Here is an 18,641-nt window from a genome sequence, read left to right on the forward strand (position 1 = left end):
GAGCGTTCTGCTCTCGGAGCGTTCGGCTCTTGGAGCGTTCGGAGCGCACACTGGACGCTCTGCCTGGGGAGTAGGGTTGATAGCGTTCTGACCTCACAACGGCAGTCAAGCGCCCAAGTTAGCCAGTTAACGTTGGCTAGCTTGCTAGCTACTTCCAGACACATGAGAGAACCCAGTGGTGGAAAAAGTACCCAATTATCATACTTGAGTAAAAGTAGATCCCTGAATAGAAAATTACTCAAGTGAAAGTCACCCGGTAAAATACTACTTGAATAAGTCAAAGTATTTGGTTTTAAATATACTTAAGTATCAAGAGTACATGTAATTGCAAAATATATACTTAAGTATCAAAAGTAAAAATCACTTAATTCCTTATATTAAGCAAACCAAGCGGTGCCATTTTGCTCGCCCTAGCAGAGATGGTTAGGCTGTTTAAGTTATCCAGAGCATTGGTGACTGTAACTGCTGCTGGAAACAATTTAATTATACACTTTTACCGACGTTTACTGACACCGGCCATATTCAACGTGTGTAGAGCGTTTGTAAATTCATCAGTATTTCTGCGCTCTGGCACACTCAGACGAGTGCTCTGGAGTCGGAGTAGATAGCCAGAGCGGATTTACGAACGCACCCTTTATAATAGTTTATTCCTTAAAGTCAACTCAGTGCTTTATTTGGCTACGGTATAGGTAAACTTCTGACTTAAACTGTATTTTGTGACGTGCACCAGTCCCTCCTGCAGCAAAGCACCCCCACAACATGATGCTGCCACTCCCGTGCTTCACGGTTCGGCTTGCAAGCCGCCTCCTTTTTCCTCCTAATATAATGGTCATTATGGCCAAACAGTTCTATTTTTGTTTCATCAGACTAGAGGACATTTCTCTAAAAAGTATGATCTTTGTCCCCATGTGCAGTTGCAAACCATAGTCTGGCTTTTTTATGGAGGTTTTGTGAGGGCCAGTCAAGTTCTTCCACACGGATCTCGACAAACCATTTTTGTGTGGACCTCGCTTTGTGCATGGGGCATTGTCATGCTGAAACAGGAAAGGGCCTTCCCCAAACTGTTGCCACAAAGCTGGAAGCACAGAATTGTTCAGAATGTCATTGTATGCTGTAGCGGTAAGATTTCCCGACACTGGTTCTGCCTGAACCATGAAAAACAGTCCCAGACCATTATTCCTCCTCCACCTAACTTTACAGTATGCATTCAGGCAGGTAGTGTTGTACTGCCAGATGTTGAAGCGAGATTCATCATTCCAGAGAACACGTTTCCACTGCTCCAGAGTCCAATGGGGGTGAGCTTTACACAGCCGGCGCTTGGCATTGCGCATGGTGATCTTAGGCTTGTGTGCGGCTGCTCTGCCATGGAAACCCATTTCATTAAGCTCCCCAAAAAAAGTTATTTTGCTGACGTTGCTTTGTGAGGCAGTTCTGAACTCTTGAGTGTTGCAACCAAGGACAGACAACTTACACGCTACACGCTTCAGGACTCGATGGTTCCGTTCTGTGAGCTTGTGTGGCCTACCACTTCGCAGCTGAGCTGTTGTTGCTCCTAGACATTTCCACTTCACATTAACAACATTAATACAGTTGACCGGGGCAGCTCTAGCTGGGCATACATTTGATGAACTGACTTGTTGGAAAGGTGACATACTATGACGGTGCCATGTTGAAAGTCCCTGAGCTCTTCAGTACGGGCCGTTATACTGACAATGTTTGTCTATGGAGATTGCACGGCGGTGCGCTCAATTTTATACATCTGTCAGCAACGGGTGTGGCTGAAATATCTGAATCCCCTGATTTTAAGGGGTGTCCACTTTTGGACACCCCTTTTGGGCCTCACAATTGGCCTCAGGAACATATAGTATTTTTGTGCATTCAAATAGCCATCAATAAAATGCAATTGTGTTCGTTGTCCATAGCTTATGCCTGCCCATACCATAACCCCACCTCCGACATGGGAAACTCTATTATCAAAATGTTATGTCAGGGTAAGCCTACACAAAACAGCCCTTATTTTAAGTTTCTAAAATCCCTTATGGGCAAAATTAATGGTTGAAAAACAATTGGAACCATTTCCCTGTTTGACCGCTAGGTTTTATGGGTATTATGACACCACCACTGAGGGCCTCTACTGAACCTCAGTGATTCTTGAGCTTGGATACTGCGGTTGAACATCACGCAACGCTGGCAGCTGATGGCGATAGAGCTCGCCAGTTTATAGTCCTAAAACCCGAAAATAAATTGTATCCGGTTTGTTCAGCCATCCCTATGCGCAAAATGAGTGGGGACATAATACGGTTTTGGAATAAACGCCTAAAATATGGTCTGAGGTTAGGAGATATTATGCTTTTTGTTCTATGAGATACCAGGTAACATGACCTTTATGAATTATGAAGCCTTTGTGATTTGTTTTTATTATTACTTAAATTGTTCAAAATTCACAAAGTGACCATTTGCTGATGAAGATTATCTCAAATAACAAAACGTCTAAGATCTCCTAAACCTGTGTTTACCACAGACCTTATTTTCGGTGTTTATCCAAAACCGCCATTAATTTTCCTCATAGACTTTGTCCAATGAACCATGGCGGAGTTTCTACCTACTAAAAGACGCAATTACTATGTAGTGTCGGAGGGGTAAAAGTGTATCCACAGTCTAAACCCAGAAGCGCAGCATCGTGAAACAGACCGGGTGGAGTTTGGGGTTGGAGAACTGAAACATTATTCTTTAGTTGTTAATTTTCTCGAAATCTAAAGGCACAACCTAGATTCGAGCCAATATCTTAACCAGTTGAACATGTTATTACTCCAACCTCGTGGTAGTGACAAACTGACACGTTTTCATTTTCGTCAAAAAATATATATATAATCTGAAGAAGTAGGAACATCCGGCGGAGCGTTCAGATCCATGGGAGAGCCAAATATCGTTGCCCCACTGTGACCTCCAGTGGGGCAACGATTTTTGGCTCTCCCATGGATCTGAACGCTCCGCTGGTGTCACTACAATGAAAAATACCTTTGGTGGTAATATTCTACACTCGGAATGTGACCCCTTTGGTCACTTTATTTGTCTTGTGATCAGTTACAATGACATTATGCTCATTACTGTAAACTTCTACGGGTACAACACCAAACATGAGAATGATGAGTTGCTTGAATCTATAGAGAAACATATACTTCATTGGTTATCTACATTTCCCAATTCGTTATTGTTGATAGGAGGGGACTTTAACATTACAATAGATAATTCAACTGATAGATGGCCCCCAGGTAGGCCAACCAATCAGAATTTGGGTTTAATACTTTTTATGGAAAAGTTTGATCTTACTGATATATGGAGAGAGAGGTTTCCGGCCGAAAGATCATTGACGTGGAGTAACAAAACAGGTTCCAGACAATCCAGAATAGATTTTTGACTTATATCCAAATGTATTGATAGTGAGTGTGTTACTACAAATATTTGTACTACTCCCCTCACAGATATTCACACTCACATTGATATCAAAATATTTACCCCTGATACGAACCTTGGTAGAGCATCCTACTGGAAGCTAAATAGCTCATTATTAAATAATGATATAGATACATTTGAGGTTAAACATCTGCTCTCACACTTTTGGGAAAGGGCTTGTGAAGAAAAATCTTATTGCAAGAACTGGGAGCTCTTTAAATTTGAGGTGTCCAAATATCTTAGAAAATATGGTAGTAATCTTGCTAAGACCTGAAGAGCTGAGGAGGAAAAGGTGATCATTAAGATAACTTCCCTTTCTCAGAGGTCCCCAGCCGGCCTCTTGGGGGAGGAGAAGATGGAACTAATTGAGTTACAAAATAAACTGGATAATATATATAAATTAAAAGCAGAAGGAGCCTTTATTAGATCTAGGAAAAAATGGATTGAGGAGGGAGAACAGAATTCATCCTATTTATTTAGACTTGAGAAATTTCACTCTAAAAATAACACTATCCATAAGTTAAACATTGATGGTTTATTACAGATGACCAAAAATTAATCGCTAAATACTGTAGCAATTTTTACAGAAAATTGTATAGTGTAACGTACTGTCAGGAATCCACAGATATGTTTTTTAACTCACTGAATAATGTTCACTCTATCAGTGATATAGAATCTAAACAGTGTGATGAACCCATCAAAGTTGAAGAGATTATAGAGTCTATCAAACATCTAAAGAACAATAAATCACCAGGTGTTGATGGAATTACATCCGAATTTTACAAATTATTTTCTGAACAAGTAGCTCCCTTCCTATTTTAAGTATTTTTAGAGAGTATTAAAAACAATGTTCTCCCTCATACAATGAGTCAAGGGTTAATAACACTGATACCTAAAGCCTAAAAAAGAAGTGCTGCTCATCGATAACTGGCATCCAATTTGTCTTCTTAATAATGACTATAACATATTAGCCTTACTACTTGCAAAAAGAATTAAAGAAGTCCTGGATGCAATCATTGATGAAACACAGTCTGGCTTCATGAGGAACAGACATATTTCTAACAATGTCAGACTAGTATTAGACGTACTTGACTACTCAGACCTAATAACTGAGGATAGCTTCATATTATTTTTAGATTTTTATAAAGCATTTGACACAGTAGAGCATCAGTTTCTCTTCCACTCCCTTGAGAGACTTGGCTTTGGGGATTTTTTCTGTAAGGCTATTAAGACTCTCTATGCAAATGGTAACAGCTCTATCAAATTGAAATATGGCACCTCACCTAGATTTGAGTTAAAGAGAGGAATTAGACAAGGTTGTCCTATCTCTCCGTACCTGTTTTTATTAATCACCCAACTTCTTGCAAATTCTTTAAATAATAGTCCTGTACAAGGTATTTCCATAGCTGGTAAAGAAATGATTATAAGCCAGCTGGCTGACGATACTACACTTTTTCTGAAAGACGCTAACCAAATTCCCATATCGATCAATGTGATACAATCCTTTTCCAAAGCGTCTGGTCTATATCTTAACATTAATAAATGTGAACTCATAGCTGTCAAAGATTGTGTGACACCTTCATATTATGGTATTCCAGTAAAAGAAGAACTTACATATTTAGGCATAACCATTACAAAGGATCAGAAGTCTAGAGGCTTACTACATTTTAACCCTCTTATTAAAAAAAACCCAGAAGAAACTAAATCAATGGCTACAGAGGGACTTATCTTTAAAAGGTAGAGTCCTAATAACCAAGGCTGAAGGTATCTCTAGACTAACATATGGTGCTCTATCTTTATATCTTGACAGTAATATAAGCAAGGAGATAGACCAGATGCTTTTCGACTTTCTTGGAGAAACCGTACACATTACATTAGGAAAACTGTTGTAATGAACACTTATGAGAATGGTGGACTGAATTTTCTGGACTTTACTACTTTAAATAATACTTTCAAGATCAATTGTATAAAACAATTCCTAAGAAGACCCACTTCTATCTGGAATTTTATTCCTCATCATGTCTTTACTTTTGGTGGCCTTAACTTCATGTTGTTTTGCAATTATAATATTGACAAAGTTCCAGTGAAACTTTCTGCTTTTCATCGGCAGGTTTTCTTGTCATGGTCCTTAATTTATAAACACAATTTTTCTCCACACAGATATTATATATGGAATAATCGGGATATATTGTATAAAAATACCTCTCTGTTTTTAGAATATTGGTTCCGAAATAATATCCTATTGGTGAGCCAACTGGTAAATGCAGAGGGTCTTTTACTCAGTTATAAAGAATTCTTATCACTTTACAAGGTCCCTGTAACACCTAAAGATTTTGCAATTGTTTTAGATGCCATTCCCTCAGGTGTTGCTATGTTATTCAGGAATGTGTCAAGACCTGACCCTCAGAGCCTACAGTGCCTTGCGAAAGTATTCGGCCCCCTTGAACTTTGCGACCTTTTGCCACATTTCAGGCTTCAAACATAAAGATATAAAACTGTATTTTTTGTGAAGAATCAACAACAACATTGGGCGTGCAAAATTATTCAGCCCCCTTAAGTTAATACTTTGTAGCGCCACCTTTTGCTGCGATTACAGCTGTAAGTCGCTTGGGGTATGTCTATCAGTTTTGCACATCGAGAGACTGAAAGTTTTTCCCATTCCTCCTTGCAAAACAGCTCGAGCTCAGTGAGGTTGGATGGAGAGCATTTGTGAACAGCAGTTTTCAGTTCTTTCCACAGATTCTCGATTGGATTCAGGTCTGGACTTTGACTTGGCAATTCTAACACCTGGATATGTTTATTTTTGAACCATTCCATTGTAGATTTTGCTTTATGTTTTGGATCATTGTCTTGTTGGAAGACAAATCTCCGTCCCAGTCTCAGGTCTTTTGCAGACTCCATCAGGTTTTCTTCCAGAATGGTCCTGTATTTGGCTCCATCCATCTTCCCATCAATTTTAACCATCTTCCCTGTCCCTGCTGAAGAAAAGCAGGCCCAAACCATGATGCTGCCACCACCATGTTTGACAGTGGGGATGGTGTGTTCAGCTGTGTTGCTTTTACGCCAAACATAACGTTTTGCATTGTTGCCAAAAAGTTCAATTTTGGTTTCATCTGACCAGAGCACCTTCTTCCACATGTTTGGTGTGTCTCCCAGGTGTCTTGTGGCAAACTTTAAACAACACTTTTTATGGATATCTTTAAGAAATGGCTTTCTTCTTGCCACTCTTCCATAAAGGCCAGATTTGTGCAATATACGACTGATTGTTGTCCTATGGACAGAGTCTCCCACCTCAGCTGTAGATCTCTGCAGTTCATCCAGAGTGATCATGGGCCTCTTGGCTGCATCTCTGATCAGTCTTCTCCTTGTATGAGCTGAAAGTTTAGAGGGACGGCCAGGTCTTGGTAGATTTGCAGTGGTCTGATACTCCTTCCATTTCAATATTATCTTGCTTGCACAGTGCTCCTTGGGATGTTTAAAGCTTGGGAAATATTTTTGTATCCAAATCCGGCTTTAAACTTCTTCACAACAGTATCTCGGACCTGCCTGGTGTGTTCCTTGTTCTTCATGATGCTCTCTGCGCTTTTAACGGACCTCTGAGACTATCACAGTGCAGGTGCATTTATACGGAGACTTGATTACACACAGGTGGATTGTATTTATCATCATTAGTCATTTAGGTCAACATTGGATCATTCAGAGATCCTCACTGAACTTCTGGAGAGAGTTTGCTGCACTGAAAGTAAAGGGGCTGAATAATTTTGCACGCCCAATTTTTCAGTTTTTGATTTGTTAAAAAAGTTTGAAAAATCCAATAAATGTCGTTCCACTTCATGATTGTGTCCCACTTGTTGTTGATTCTTCACAAAAAAATACAGTTTTATATCTTTATGTTTGAAGCCTGAAATGTGGCAAAAGGTGGCAAAGTTCAAGGGGGCCGAATACTTTCGCAAGGCACTGTACCTTCTATTGACCCTGTTGACTCATCAGTAGGAAAGATTTGTTTCTCTTTTGGTCCATTCAACAACAGAGCGATACGATCCTTGTTTCAGCAGGATGTTGTATCTTATGTCATGCCTTATTGGAATGGATTTATTGATAGTATCTGTTGGGAAAAAGTTTGGATGTTGCCACACACATACCTACTTGTTAACAAAATTAAGGAAGTTTCCTTTAAAATTATTCATAAATATTATCCTGCCAACCACTATATGAAGAAGTTTAAGGAAAACATCAACTCAAATTGCTCCTTTTGTAATGACCACCCAGAAACAGTTTTGCATCTTTTTTTGGCATTGTATGCATGTAAGAAAACTGTGGCAAGACATCAGTAGGTTTATAATTGAACACATTTATGAAGATTTTACACTATTGTGGAGAGATATACTGTTTGGATTCTTTACATACAATAGAAATAAGCAGATTTTTTAAAATGTAATTAATTTCATTATTCTTTTGGCCAAATTTCATATACACAAATGTAAATTCACAAACAGAAAACCACATTTTCGTACCATACAAAAATAAAATGAACTGTATTTTAAGACGGTTAAATGCTCTACTAACAAAAAAGCTGAATTGTAAGTATATGCATGTCCCTTAAAGTCCTTGTGTAATTGTAATGTGATATTGTACCCCCTAGCTCGATTGTCTATTGTTTGTAATCTATGTATGCTTGTGTTCCCTCATGTGATTTATGTATTGATTTGTTGTTAATAAAAAATAATAATGTTTTTTTTTAAATTTAAAAGAAAGAGGAAAAAAAAAAAAAGTAGGAACATCCGTGAAAATGGAGAAAACCTCGAAAAATAGCCCGCTGAAGGACGTTTGTGAATTACCAAGTATGCTCCCCAAAAGGCAAAAGGTTGAGATTTATTTTCTAAATGATTATTATAAGTATATTTACATTATACAATATGGGAAAGTGGAAAATTAACATTTATGAAAGATTTTTTAAATTGAACTTCATGAACTATAACAAGAAGTAACGGAAGCGGAAATAGCACAACCGACGGATAAGGAAGTGATATTGGAATTTGTGAAAACGTACATTGATCTCATACACAACCAGTGAGGTAGCTACCGTCTTCGTGGTTGGAAACGGGCACAACCCGTATACCTTCAGAAACAAGGTAATAAATCAACCTTGATCTTGCTTTGTCCTAGAGAAACGATAAAAAACAAGTATGCTATTGTTTTAATGTTGTAAACGTCTACGCTTGATCTAAATCTCAAATTGGTGGCACAGGAGGAGACCGCGGTGCAGGTTAACGTTAGGTAGCTAGTTGGCACACAATCAGTTTTACGTGAGTAAACATGTAATAGCCATGCGAGTTTCGATTTAAATTGTGATCCAAACATTTGCGAAGCTAGAAGCTAGTTATTTCGGACTGTTTTTATCACACCCATTTGTTAGCTAGCTATGCTAGCTGCCTGTGTTGTTTTGCTTGCTATTTAGCTAATGTTAGCTAGCTAACTCTTTTTGTTTGGCGCGCAGTTTCAGACTTTCAAAAATGTGCCCATGCTGACTATTTAGCAAACTAGCAATATAGCTGTGCATGCGTTTAATTAGATATTGATCCTGGGCCCGGTGTTTCCGATATCCATCGTTATTAACGTTGCACTTAAACGCTCGGAATCTAACGCTTGTTTCAGACCACTCGTAGAACAGCTGTCATTAGATTTTGTGTTGCCTTCCTGCGCCACATTACGTACAGATCTCCGCTAAACAGCACAATATTGGATTGAAGGAGCAGGGCCGGTTCCAGGCATAAGCTGTTGCTTAAACGCGTCCTCATGTTTCCGAGTCAGAACAGTCGGGTTTAAAGGCGGTTGGCATTCAATGTTAATTGTGCATTACCGCCACCAACTCAAAAAAACATTGCGGGAAAGGGGGACAACGACATCATACAAAAACCCATCCCACTTATTCAATCACAGTCCACTCCCAAATACATCCCTACGGCAGCACATTCACCAACAGGATCTTTTGCACAGCCTCGGCTGTGAAATCACAAAGGCCCCAAAAACCTCATGCATCATTCAATGATTCCAAATGTCTTATTCTCCGCTTGGGCTGTACAGTTTATGACCATTGCAATAAATAATCAACTTCACATTTTTAACGTAGTATTTCACTATCCCTCCGTTGGTGAGAGCCCTTCACTGGTTGTGGTGGCTCTACTATCATTGTTTCTTCCCTGTCACTTGTTCCTTCCAATCTTTTCACTGTCTCCAGATAAGAAACATGTTGGATACTCCTTACCCTTGCCACCTTGTTCTCCTTCACCCTAATAGGGCACTCCAGGAATTTTTCACTTCATCTGGCATACAATACTCTTCCCTTCTGCACACACTCAACACATGACCAAATCTTCTACAATTATGTTGCTGAAGGGGCTTGTGCACAAAAGCTCTTACAGCGTATCTCATGAATCCTAACATTATATGAGAAGGGAGAGACTCTTCATCAAAGTCCATTAGCATGGAAGAGGTGAATGTCTTTTCTCCATCCACCATACAGGTCAGTTGACGTGCACCAACCACTCCATCAATGCCTTTAGCAATATCCTCTGCCTTGTTTCCTTGTGCCACCCCAAATAGCCCCCTTGATAGGTGCCCAGCTACGAAAGATCCATACAGGAAACATTCCACTCCGATATCTTTGAGTCTTAACACTTCTGCTCTGCGGACACACACAAAAAAATAAGACTACCACTTGTGACTCTCACCGACTACACTTTCCACTCCAACACATTCCAGATTTCCCAAGTAGCATTGATCCAAAACCACTACTCAGACTAAAAACTAGTCGAATGGTTTCCAATTTTCCACCACAGATTTACTTCTTGTGTTCCTTTTTTGTTCGCCATTCATTCTCACTTTCGGTACTATTAGCTACACCCGACTCACTTGCCGTTTCAAACTAAATCAGTTCCTGTCTTCTCCACGATCAACGTCTTCTAGCCAAAACAGTTCGGAGGAGTTTGTGCATATATTGTGTTCGGGCACTTTTCTTGGGGCCTACATCAGGGATTAGTCAACAGTAGGGATTCTTTTTTTTTTTTTTTGTGAAATTTTCTCCCCAATTTCGTGGTATCCAATTGTTGTGGTATCTACTATCTTGTCTCATCGCTACAACTCCCGTACGGGCTCGGGAGAGACGAAGGTTGAAAGTCATGCGTCCTCCGATACACAACCCAACCAAGCCGCACTGCTTCTTAACACAGCACGCATCCAACCCGGAAGCCAGCCGCACCAATGCGCCGGAGGAAACACCGTGCAGCTGGCCACCTTGGCTAGCGCACACTGCGCCCAGCCCGCCACAGGAGTCGCTGGTGCGCGATGAGACAAGGACACCCCTACCGACCAAGCCCTCCCTAACCCGGGCGACGCTAGGCCAATTGTGCGTCGCCCCACGGACCTCCCGGTCGTGGCCGGTTACGACAGAGCCTGGGCGCGAACCCAGGGACTCTGATGGTACAGCGCCCTTAACCACTGCGCCACCCGGGAGGCCCTACAGTAGGGATTCTTAAGTCAGTCATTCAATGAGAGTTGACTCTTCATGACTTGGGAGGAATACTCCATCTTAGATGTAAAATTGCATGACAAAGATCCTCTGCCAAAAAACCTCAAATGTCATTCACTTTGAAGTATCTTAGATTAATTGTAACTTTTGAGTTAGTGTATACTGGCTACAGGATTTCAATGAATAAACGGTACTATTGCTGCTTTTCCCCCTTGTTTTTCAAGCGAAGGTTTTATGGGAGTATGCGAGCACACTCGTTCAGCTGAAACATGCTGACGCCTCAACCTCCACACAATATCCCATAATGGCACAGCAAAAACAGGTTATTTTTTGTGTGCTAATTTCTTAACTTACGGATCATTGGGACGCTAGCGTCTCACCTCGACAACATCCTGTGAAATTGCAGAGCGAAAAATTCAAATTACAGAAATCATATTAAACATTCATGAAAATACAAGTGTCATACATCATTTAAAAGCTTAACTTCTTGTTAATCCAGCCACCTTGTCATATTTCAAAATGGTTTTACGGCAAAAGCACACCATGCGATTATCTGAGGACAGCGATCCCCGCACACACAAGCATTATACATTTTCCAACCAAGCAGAGATGCCACGAAAGTCAGAAATAGTGATAAAATAAATCACTTACCTTTGAAGATCTTAATCTGTTTGCAATCACAAGGGTCCCAGCTACATAACAAATGGTCATTTTTGTTCGATCAAGTCCTTTATATCCCAAAAAAGTCAGTTTCATTGGTGCGCTAGACTCTACCAGTTTCCCTTGTTCAAAATGCAAACAAATGAATCCCGTAAGTTACCAATAAACTTCTTCCAAACATATCAAACAACTTTCCTAATCATTCCTCAGGTACCCTAATATGTAAATAAACAATCAAATTTAAGACGGATAATACCGGAGATAAATAACGAAGTACTCGCACTCACCGGAACACGCAACAAACACTACAGCCAAAATGGGAGCCACTTACTAAAACTACAAATTCTAGCTCATGTAAAAAAAAAAATGCCTGAAACTCTTTCTAAAGACTTGACATCTAGTGGAAGCCCTAGGAACTGCAATCTTGGAGGTCTTCCTTTTTATATTCCCATTGATAGCCATAGCATTCAAGACTGAATTTTTATTTTTTCTGGATGGATTGTCCTTGCTTTTTGCCAGCCACATCAGTTCTGTTATACTCAGACATTATTTTAACAGTTTTGGAAACTCTTAGTGTTTTCTATCAAATACTACCAATTATATGCATATCCTAGCTTCTGGGCCTGAGTAACAGGCAGTTTACTTTCGGCACCTCATTCATCCAAACTTCCAAATACTGCCCCCAAGCCCAAAGAAGTTAAATAAAACAACGTTTACATAAGTATTCAGACCCTTTACTCAGCACTTTGAAGCACATTTGGCAGCAATTACAGCCTTGAGCCGCATTGGGTATGTATTTGGTGAGTTTCTCCCATTCTTCTCTGCAGAGCCTCTCAAGCTCTGTCAGGTTGGATGGGGAATGTCGCTGCACAGCTATTTTCAAGTGTCTCCAGAGATGTTCAAGTCCGGGCTCTGGCTAGGCCACTCGAGGACATTCAGACACTTGTCCCGGAGCTACTCCTGCATTGTCTTGGCTGTGTGCTTAGGGTCATTGTCCTGTTGGAAGGTGAACCTTTGCTACAGTCTGAGGTCCTGAGCGCTCTGGAGCAGGTTTTCATCAACGTTCTCTCTGTACTTTGCTCCGTTCATCTTTTACCTGATCCTGACTAGTCGCCCAGTCCCTGCCGCTGAAAAACATTCCCACAGCATGATGCTGTCACGAAAGCTACAACGTAGGGATGGTGCCAGGTTTCCTCCAGATGTGACGGCCAAATAATTCAATCTTGGTTTCGTCAGACCAGAGAACCTTATTCTTCATGGTCTGAGAGTCCTTTAAGTGCCTTTTGGCAAACTCTACGTGGGCTGTCATGTGCGTTTCCCTGAGGAGTGGCTTCCGTCTGGCCACTCTACCATAAAGGCCTGATTGGTGGGGTGCTGCAGATGTTGTCCTTCTGGAAGGTTCCATCTCCACAGAGGAACTCTGGAGCTCTGCCAGTGACCATCAGGTTCTTTAGCCTTGGTCAGGTAGGTGACCTTCCCTGATTGATCAGTTTGGCTGGGTGGCCAGCTCTAGGAAGAGTCTTGGCGGTTCTAGATTTCTTCCATGTAAGAAAGGAGGCCACTGTGTTCTTGGGGACCTTCAATGCTGCAGAATTGTTTTTGATACCCTTCCCCAGATCTGTGCCTCTGCACAATCCTGTCTCGGAGCTCTACAGACAATTCCTTCGACGTCATGGCTTGGTTTTTGCTCTGATGTGCACTGTCAACTGTGGGACCTTATATAGACGTGTGTGTGCCTTTGCAAATCATGTCCAAACAACAGGTGCCTCAAGTTGTAGAAACGATCAAGGATGATCAATGGAAACAGGGTGCACCTGAGCTCACTTTGAGTGTCATAGCAAAGGGTGTAAATACTTAAGGTATTTCTGTTTTTATTTTTATAAATTTGCAAGCATTCCTAAAGTTAAAAAAAAAAGTTTTGCCATTATGGGTATTGTGTGTAGATGAAACTCTGTGGATTCAACCTGGCGAATGACATCTTCGAGCATCGATTTGACCGAGGAAGGTACTTCTGTACCTCACATTGCGATTCTAGCCACGCATTATATAAATGCCAATTCGTGTTGGGAGATTGCGGAGACGCTGGAGTCCGACCCAACCACTAGTTTGAAAAAGTGGGGTAGGGTCCGCGACAAGTTCGTCAAGACAAAGAAAAGAAAGGGCTGCAGTGGAGATTCCGGTGGAAAGGCTACTCCAGAAATGTTGCTGCTGGCTTGTTTGGCACGTGGAGCATGAGAAGACTGAAAGCAACATGCCGTCTTCACCAAAGAATGAGGTATGTTGTATTTCATATTGTAGTCGATGAAAAGACTAGCTAACAATAGCTAGCTACTTGGCTGGCTAGTGGCTAGCTAGCTTAGCTGCATACTGTACGTGTGCAGAGAAAGCAAGCCAACCAACTAAACTAAAGATATATACTACTTTTGATCAAACAATTTGTCATAAAAATATATCATACGCTTCCCACGTTGGTAACACAAGTTAAAGTTAGCAAGGTCCAGCAAGTCAATGTTTCTTATGTTTGAGCAGAGTTGAGTAGCTAGGCCAGGCCTACTTAGCTCAAACCTTTTCAACATATGATCAATTGTAGTCTCTGTTAATGTTAATTGTTAATTTTGGATGGTTTGGATATGTACTGAATAGCCCTCAACTTTTTTCTTTCTTTGACAAGGCTCAAACATCAGTGAATGGAGACAGCACCTGGTTTTGTTATCTGCGCCCAAGCACTACCTCAGTACTGGGGACAGACTTTTCATTGGCCCCTGCACTAAGCTGCAGTGTAAAATTAGAAGCCATCTCCATGCAGGACCCAGGAAGCTCTATCCTGGGCTCACCTCCAATACCTATTCAACTGGCTTGCTCCTCACTGATGCCACAGAGCAGTAGCAGGGGTGTGAGAAGGGAGAAAAGAGCTGCAGCCCCTTGACACATCGTCTGAGGCCAGCCACCTGGACAGCTGATGGAACAGGAGTATTTCCGTCTGTAGTTTTTCAATTGACAGATTTTTTTTTTTAAACAGTAAAATCGTTAATTGTTGCGTTTAATTTTTGTCCAGTATAGAAAAAAAATACAAATTTCCAGGAACCATAAACTAAGTTAAATGGATTCCAACATTTTAAGGGTGCATGGGGTTCTCATGTAGGGGGAAAGCTGCGTCTCCCAGGAAAACAAGGACTTGGCGTTGTGGTACCTGACAAGACAGCTGGTGGTAAATTGAGGGTCTTCGGTGGCAATTTGTACCCAAAAAGAACTCTTGAAACACTCCACCATAGCTCTCTAGGCCTTATGCCCCTACATCCACCACTGTGAACCTATAGCAGGCATCTTCTTTCTCCGTATCTCACCTATTCATATGTATTGCTAGGTACATAAATCTAGTAGATCCCGGGCAATTCACACATGTTTAATTTTGTCACCAGTCAAGCGTCTCTGTGTACACTTTTTTTAAATTCTCCCACACGTCTTTCTTGTTTGGCCATAGATGGCTATTACCAGCTCTTCGCCCTCTACTGTCCTGGAGTAATATTGACAATTGTTTTTATTTTTCAAGCAAATTTATTTTTAGGTAGCATGTGAGTGTACTCTTTCAGTTTGCCTAGCCGCCAGTCGAACTGAAGCATGCTGACGCATTTAGGGCCCCAGGCCGCTATGAGATCCTGCTAGGAACTCTGCCTGGGTCTCAAAATTTGGTTGTGCATCACCAGTTTCTCTCATGTCAGTCACTGACAGTCACTCAATTATCCATGTCAGCTAACAATTTTTGGATTGGCAGTTAGTCTAGCCAGCTATCTAAACTTGTAGTAATCATTGCCCAGGGGTCCGGACCTCCAGGCCCCCCCACCCATCTTGATGTTAGTCATTCTCACTATCATATTAATATGTCATGGCAAAATGTATAAAATTGCAGGAAATTAGCTTTAATACTGCACAAAAATAAACTCAAACAAATGTTTTGATGTGGTGGTGGAACTGACAGTCATGATCAAGGCTACGCTGAACATATGGTTTATTTGTATCTCTGACAGCGATAACTTAAACAAAGTTGACCACAAACACTAAGTTGCCAATGTCTTTGCAATTGATACAAACAAGCGGCGTATAAAAAGATGTGCCGATTCGGTGCATTGGGTAAGCATTTAAATAAGCCGCTTCAATATTTACACCCGTAGGTGGTAGATAACCCTCTAGGAGCTGATCTGTCATCAGTATTATGAAATAATGTTAAGGTAAGATTTGAATGGAGAAGGTTGATCCAAGAGCAGCACTCCCTTTCTTTCGATCCTATCATTATCGACACATGCTCCAACAAAACACGTAGAGATCGTTCTCTCTGGGTGGTGTGTCATGGTAATTTCCTGTATTACTAAATGAGGAGAGTTTACAAACCACACAAGTCAAGAGTTATATTTTAAACTTAATCTTTAATCAAATGAGCTACACCATAGCCCTTTGACTCTCAGATCAATTCAGTGTGTCTAAATTAATTTTGAGAGTCCCAACATAATGGCAACTGATCTTTTATAGCAAAGATCCACCCCTCTCAACTTACATGACAAACCACAGATCTCAGGAACTCTTCACAAAGGGCCTTTTACTTGAGAAAGGAGTATCCCATAGCCAGATAGCATTAGCTATAAATTATCGTTCAGTTTGGTCTCATAGTACTTCATAGTACCAAAACATTACCTCACTATCTGGAATGCTCTTTAGGCTTTATTGGCCGAAGACATCTTAAATCTCCTCTATCAGTGCTATCTTAGAGGTCCATCCTCAGTGGAACACTGAACACAATAGTCGACCGATTCTATTCTGTCGACTAAAACAACCATTCTAATGCAATACAAAGATTATAAAATAATCTTACAAGCACTATAACATAATCTTGCAATTTTCCACGACATCTCCCCATCACATGGTTTACAGATATATTCACATATGAAGAAAAAGTTCAATTCTGACTTCTCCTTTTCTGATAATCTGCATATTAACAGACATGTAAAAGACAAGCCTGACCTCTCCCCTCTCTGGGCCCCAAGTGACTTTTCCCTAGAGAAGAAAGGAAAACTGCTCACAGTATAGTCCAAAAAAAGACATCCTAATGACAAGTATCTCACATACGCATATTATTAAAGTAAATAAAACATCTTATCTATATCTAAAGATTTTGGTTTCAGTTTTTTTAGTTGATAATGTCACTTTGGTCATAGGGCACTCCAGTCCCAAATACTGTGTGTTCTAAACAAATTGTGACACTACTGTGAATCATGTTTACCTGATGTATCCTGTTGGATACAGCTACACCAAATATGATTGTTTCCTCTTTCTATGGTTACACCATATTGGTGTAGATAAATTGTGTGCCTCTGCCTCCAACGTTTTCAAATAAAAAAACGTGAAATAATAACCAAACATTTTAGTAAATTGCTTCATTTTCTATTCAGTGTCCTGTGTGAAGGTACTTAAGGTGTTCACTGACTGAAAGCAGCCATGTCGTCAACATCCCAGAAACACAAAGAGTTTGTGGCAGAACCCATGGGAGAGAAGCCAGTCAATGCACTTGCTGGCATTGGAGAGGTGCTTGGCAAGAGACTGGAGGAGAAGGGCTTCGACAAGGTGATGCAGAGTTTACTTAACTTTGTTGGAACTTTCATAATGGAACTTTGTTTTGTGAATTTCTACATTTTAGTCATGTCATAGTAAGTACAGCAAAGTGAAGAGGACAATGCAGTTGTGCAACTTTTACCTAGTGTTTTAAGTTGGTGTATTGTCATTCATGTTCTTTTTCACTTTTCCTACTCTGTTCTCATTTGCATACATCTACAGGCTTACGTGGTCCTGGGTCAGTTCCTGGTGCTGAAGAAGGATGAGGAACTATTCCGGGACTGGCTGAAAGACTCATGCGGGGCCAATGTCAAACAGCAGGGTGATTGCTATGGCTGTCTGCGTGAATGGTGCGATTCTTTCCTGTAGAGAAGGTTTTGTTTTTTCCATTTTATAACGTTTTCCCAAACATCTATTTACTTCTGGTCTCACATTAAATTTCACTTCATATGGGAACACTGCACATGAGGCAGTTAAGCAAAGTCATACATTGTAACACCTGGTTATTTTATACGAGTCACAATTCAGAGACCTATGGATGCTTAACAATTAGTAAGGCATACTTTGCTGCAGTCATCCATGGGGTTGTTTCACCCAACTGTGTAGATCCGTAATCCTGACATTTCCTATGATGAATATCTTTGGCTGTACAGAAGCCTTGGGGATGAGTTACTTTGTTTTCCTGCACTTTATATTTCAATTTTGTTCTGTCAAATAACCACTTTTTATAATTACTATCCCTTCATAAATGTATAACTAATGCTTGTACTTATCTCCAACTCTCTGACAGTTTGCCCCTGCATTTAGTTAAATGAACTTGTCGCTAAATTAATGAATACCATTTTAAACCATTTGACACCACATGGCTTTGACATCTATAAGATGTTGCACTGTTAATTTTACATCTGAGTTTAGAGGAAACCGTTTTAAGATTTACATTTGTAATTGCCCCATGTTATCTTGTTTGTTTTAAGAATTGTTGAAGCGATGCCTAAACGTTGTAATGCTAAAGCAACATTTATCTGCAATGTACCTTGAGTTGTGGAGCAGTGCATGCGGATTAAGAAGCTAGCTACTACAAATCACCTCATTTTCAAACTTCACACAAATGAAAGCCTGAAGTAAAACCACAGTAAGTAGCACTTTTTCAGGAATTCATTTATGAGCATACTTGTGTTGCTCTCTGTTTAATCGTTGAAGGATGGTTTTACTGAAACACTGGTTCATGTTTTTGCATATTGACAGTGAAAGCATGTTTTTTTCTTTTCTTTTGAAATAAGCAACTGCAAGATCTGGACAATTCTGACTTTGTTTTGTTTTTTGAAGAAAAAATAAATTAAATTAAATTACATGCACAAATATTTTTGGTGATAGGAGTGTTTAATGTTGTCTTTGATTC

General features: G+C 40.4%; 2 protein-coding genes across 2 annotated transcripts in view; one reads left to right on the forward strand and one right to left on the reverse strand.

Annotated features, from left to right (window-relative positions):
• Positions 1–18,641, reverse strand: part of LOC139387827 (mannose-P-dolichol utilization defect 1 protein-like) — a 275,911-nt gene that overhangs the window by 197,946 nt on the left and 59,324 nt on the right. The window lies entirely within an intron of this gene.
• On the forward strand, positions 8,455–18,601 carry LOC139387829 (barrier-to-autointegration factor-like). The gene is made up of 3 exons (XM_071134084.1): positions 8,455–8,585; positions 17,083–17,254; positions 17,465–18,601. The coding sequence occupies exons 2-3, from the start codon at positions 17,129–17,131 to the stop codon at positions 17,609–17,611; spliced, it is 273 nt and encodes a 90-aa protein (XP_070990185.1). The 5' UTR covers positions 8,455–8,585; positions 17,083–17,128; the 3' UTR covers positions 17,612–18,601.

Source organism: Oncorhynchus clarkii, chromosome 29, assembly GCF_045791955.1.
Source record: "Oncorhynchus clarkii lewisi isolate Uvic-CL-2024 chromosome 29, UVic_Ocla_1.0, whole genome shotgun sequence".
Classification (NCBI taxonomy): domain Eukaryota; kingdom Metazoa; phylum Chordata; class Actinopteri; order Salmoniformes; family Salmonidae; genus Oncorhynchus; species Oncorhynchus clarkii.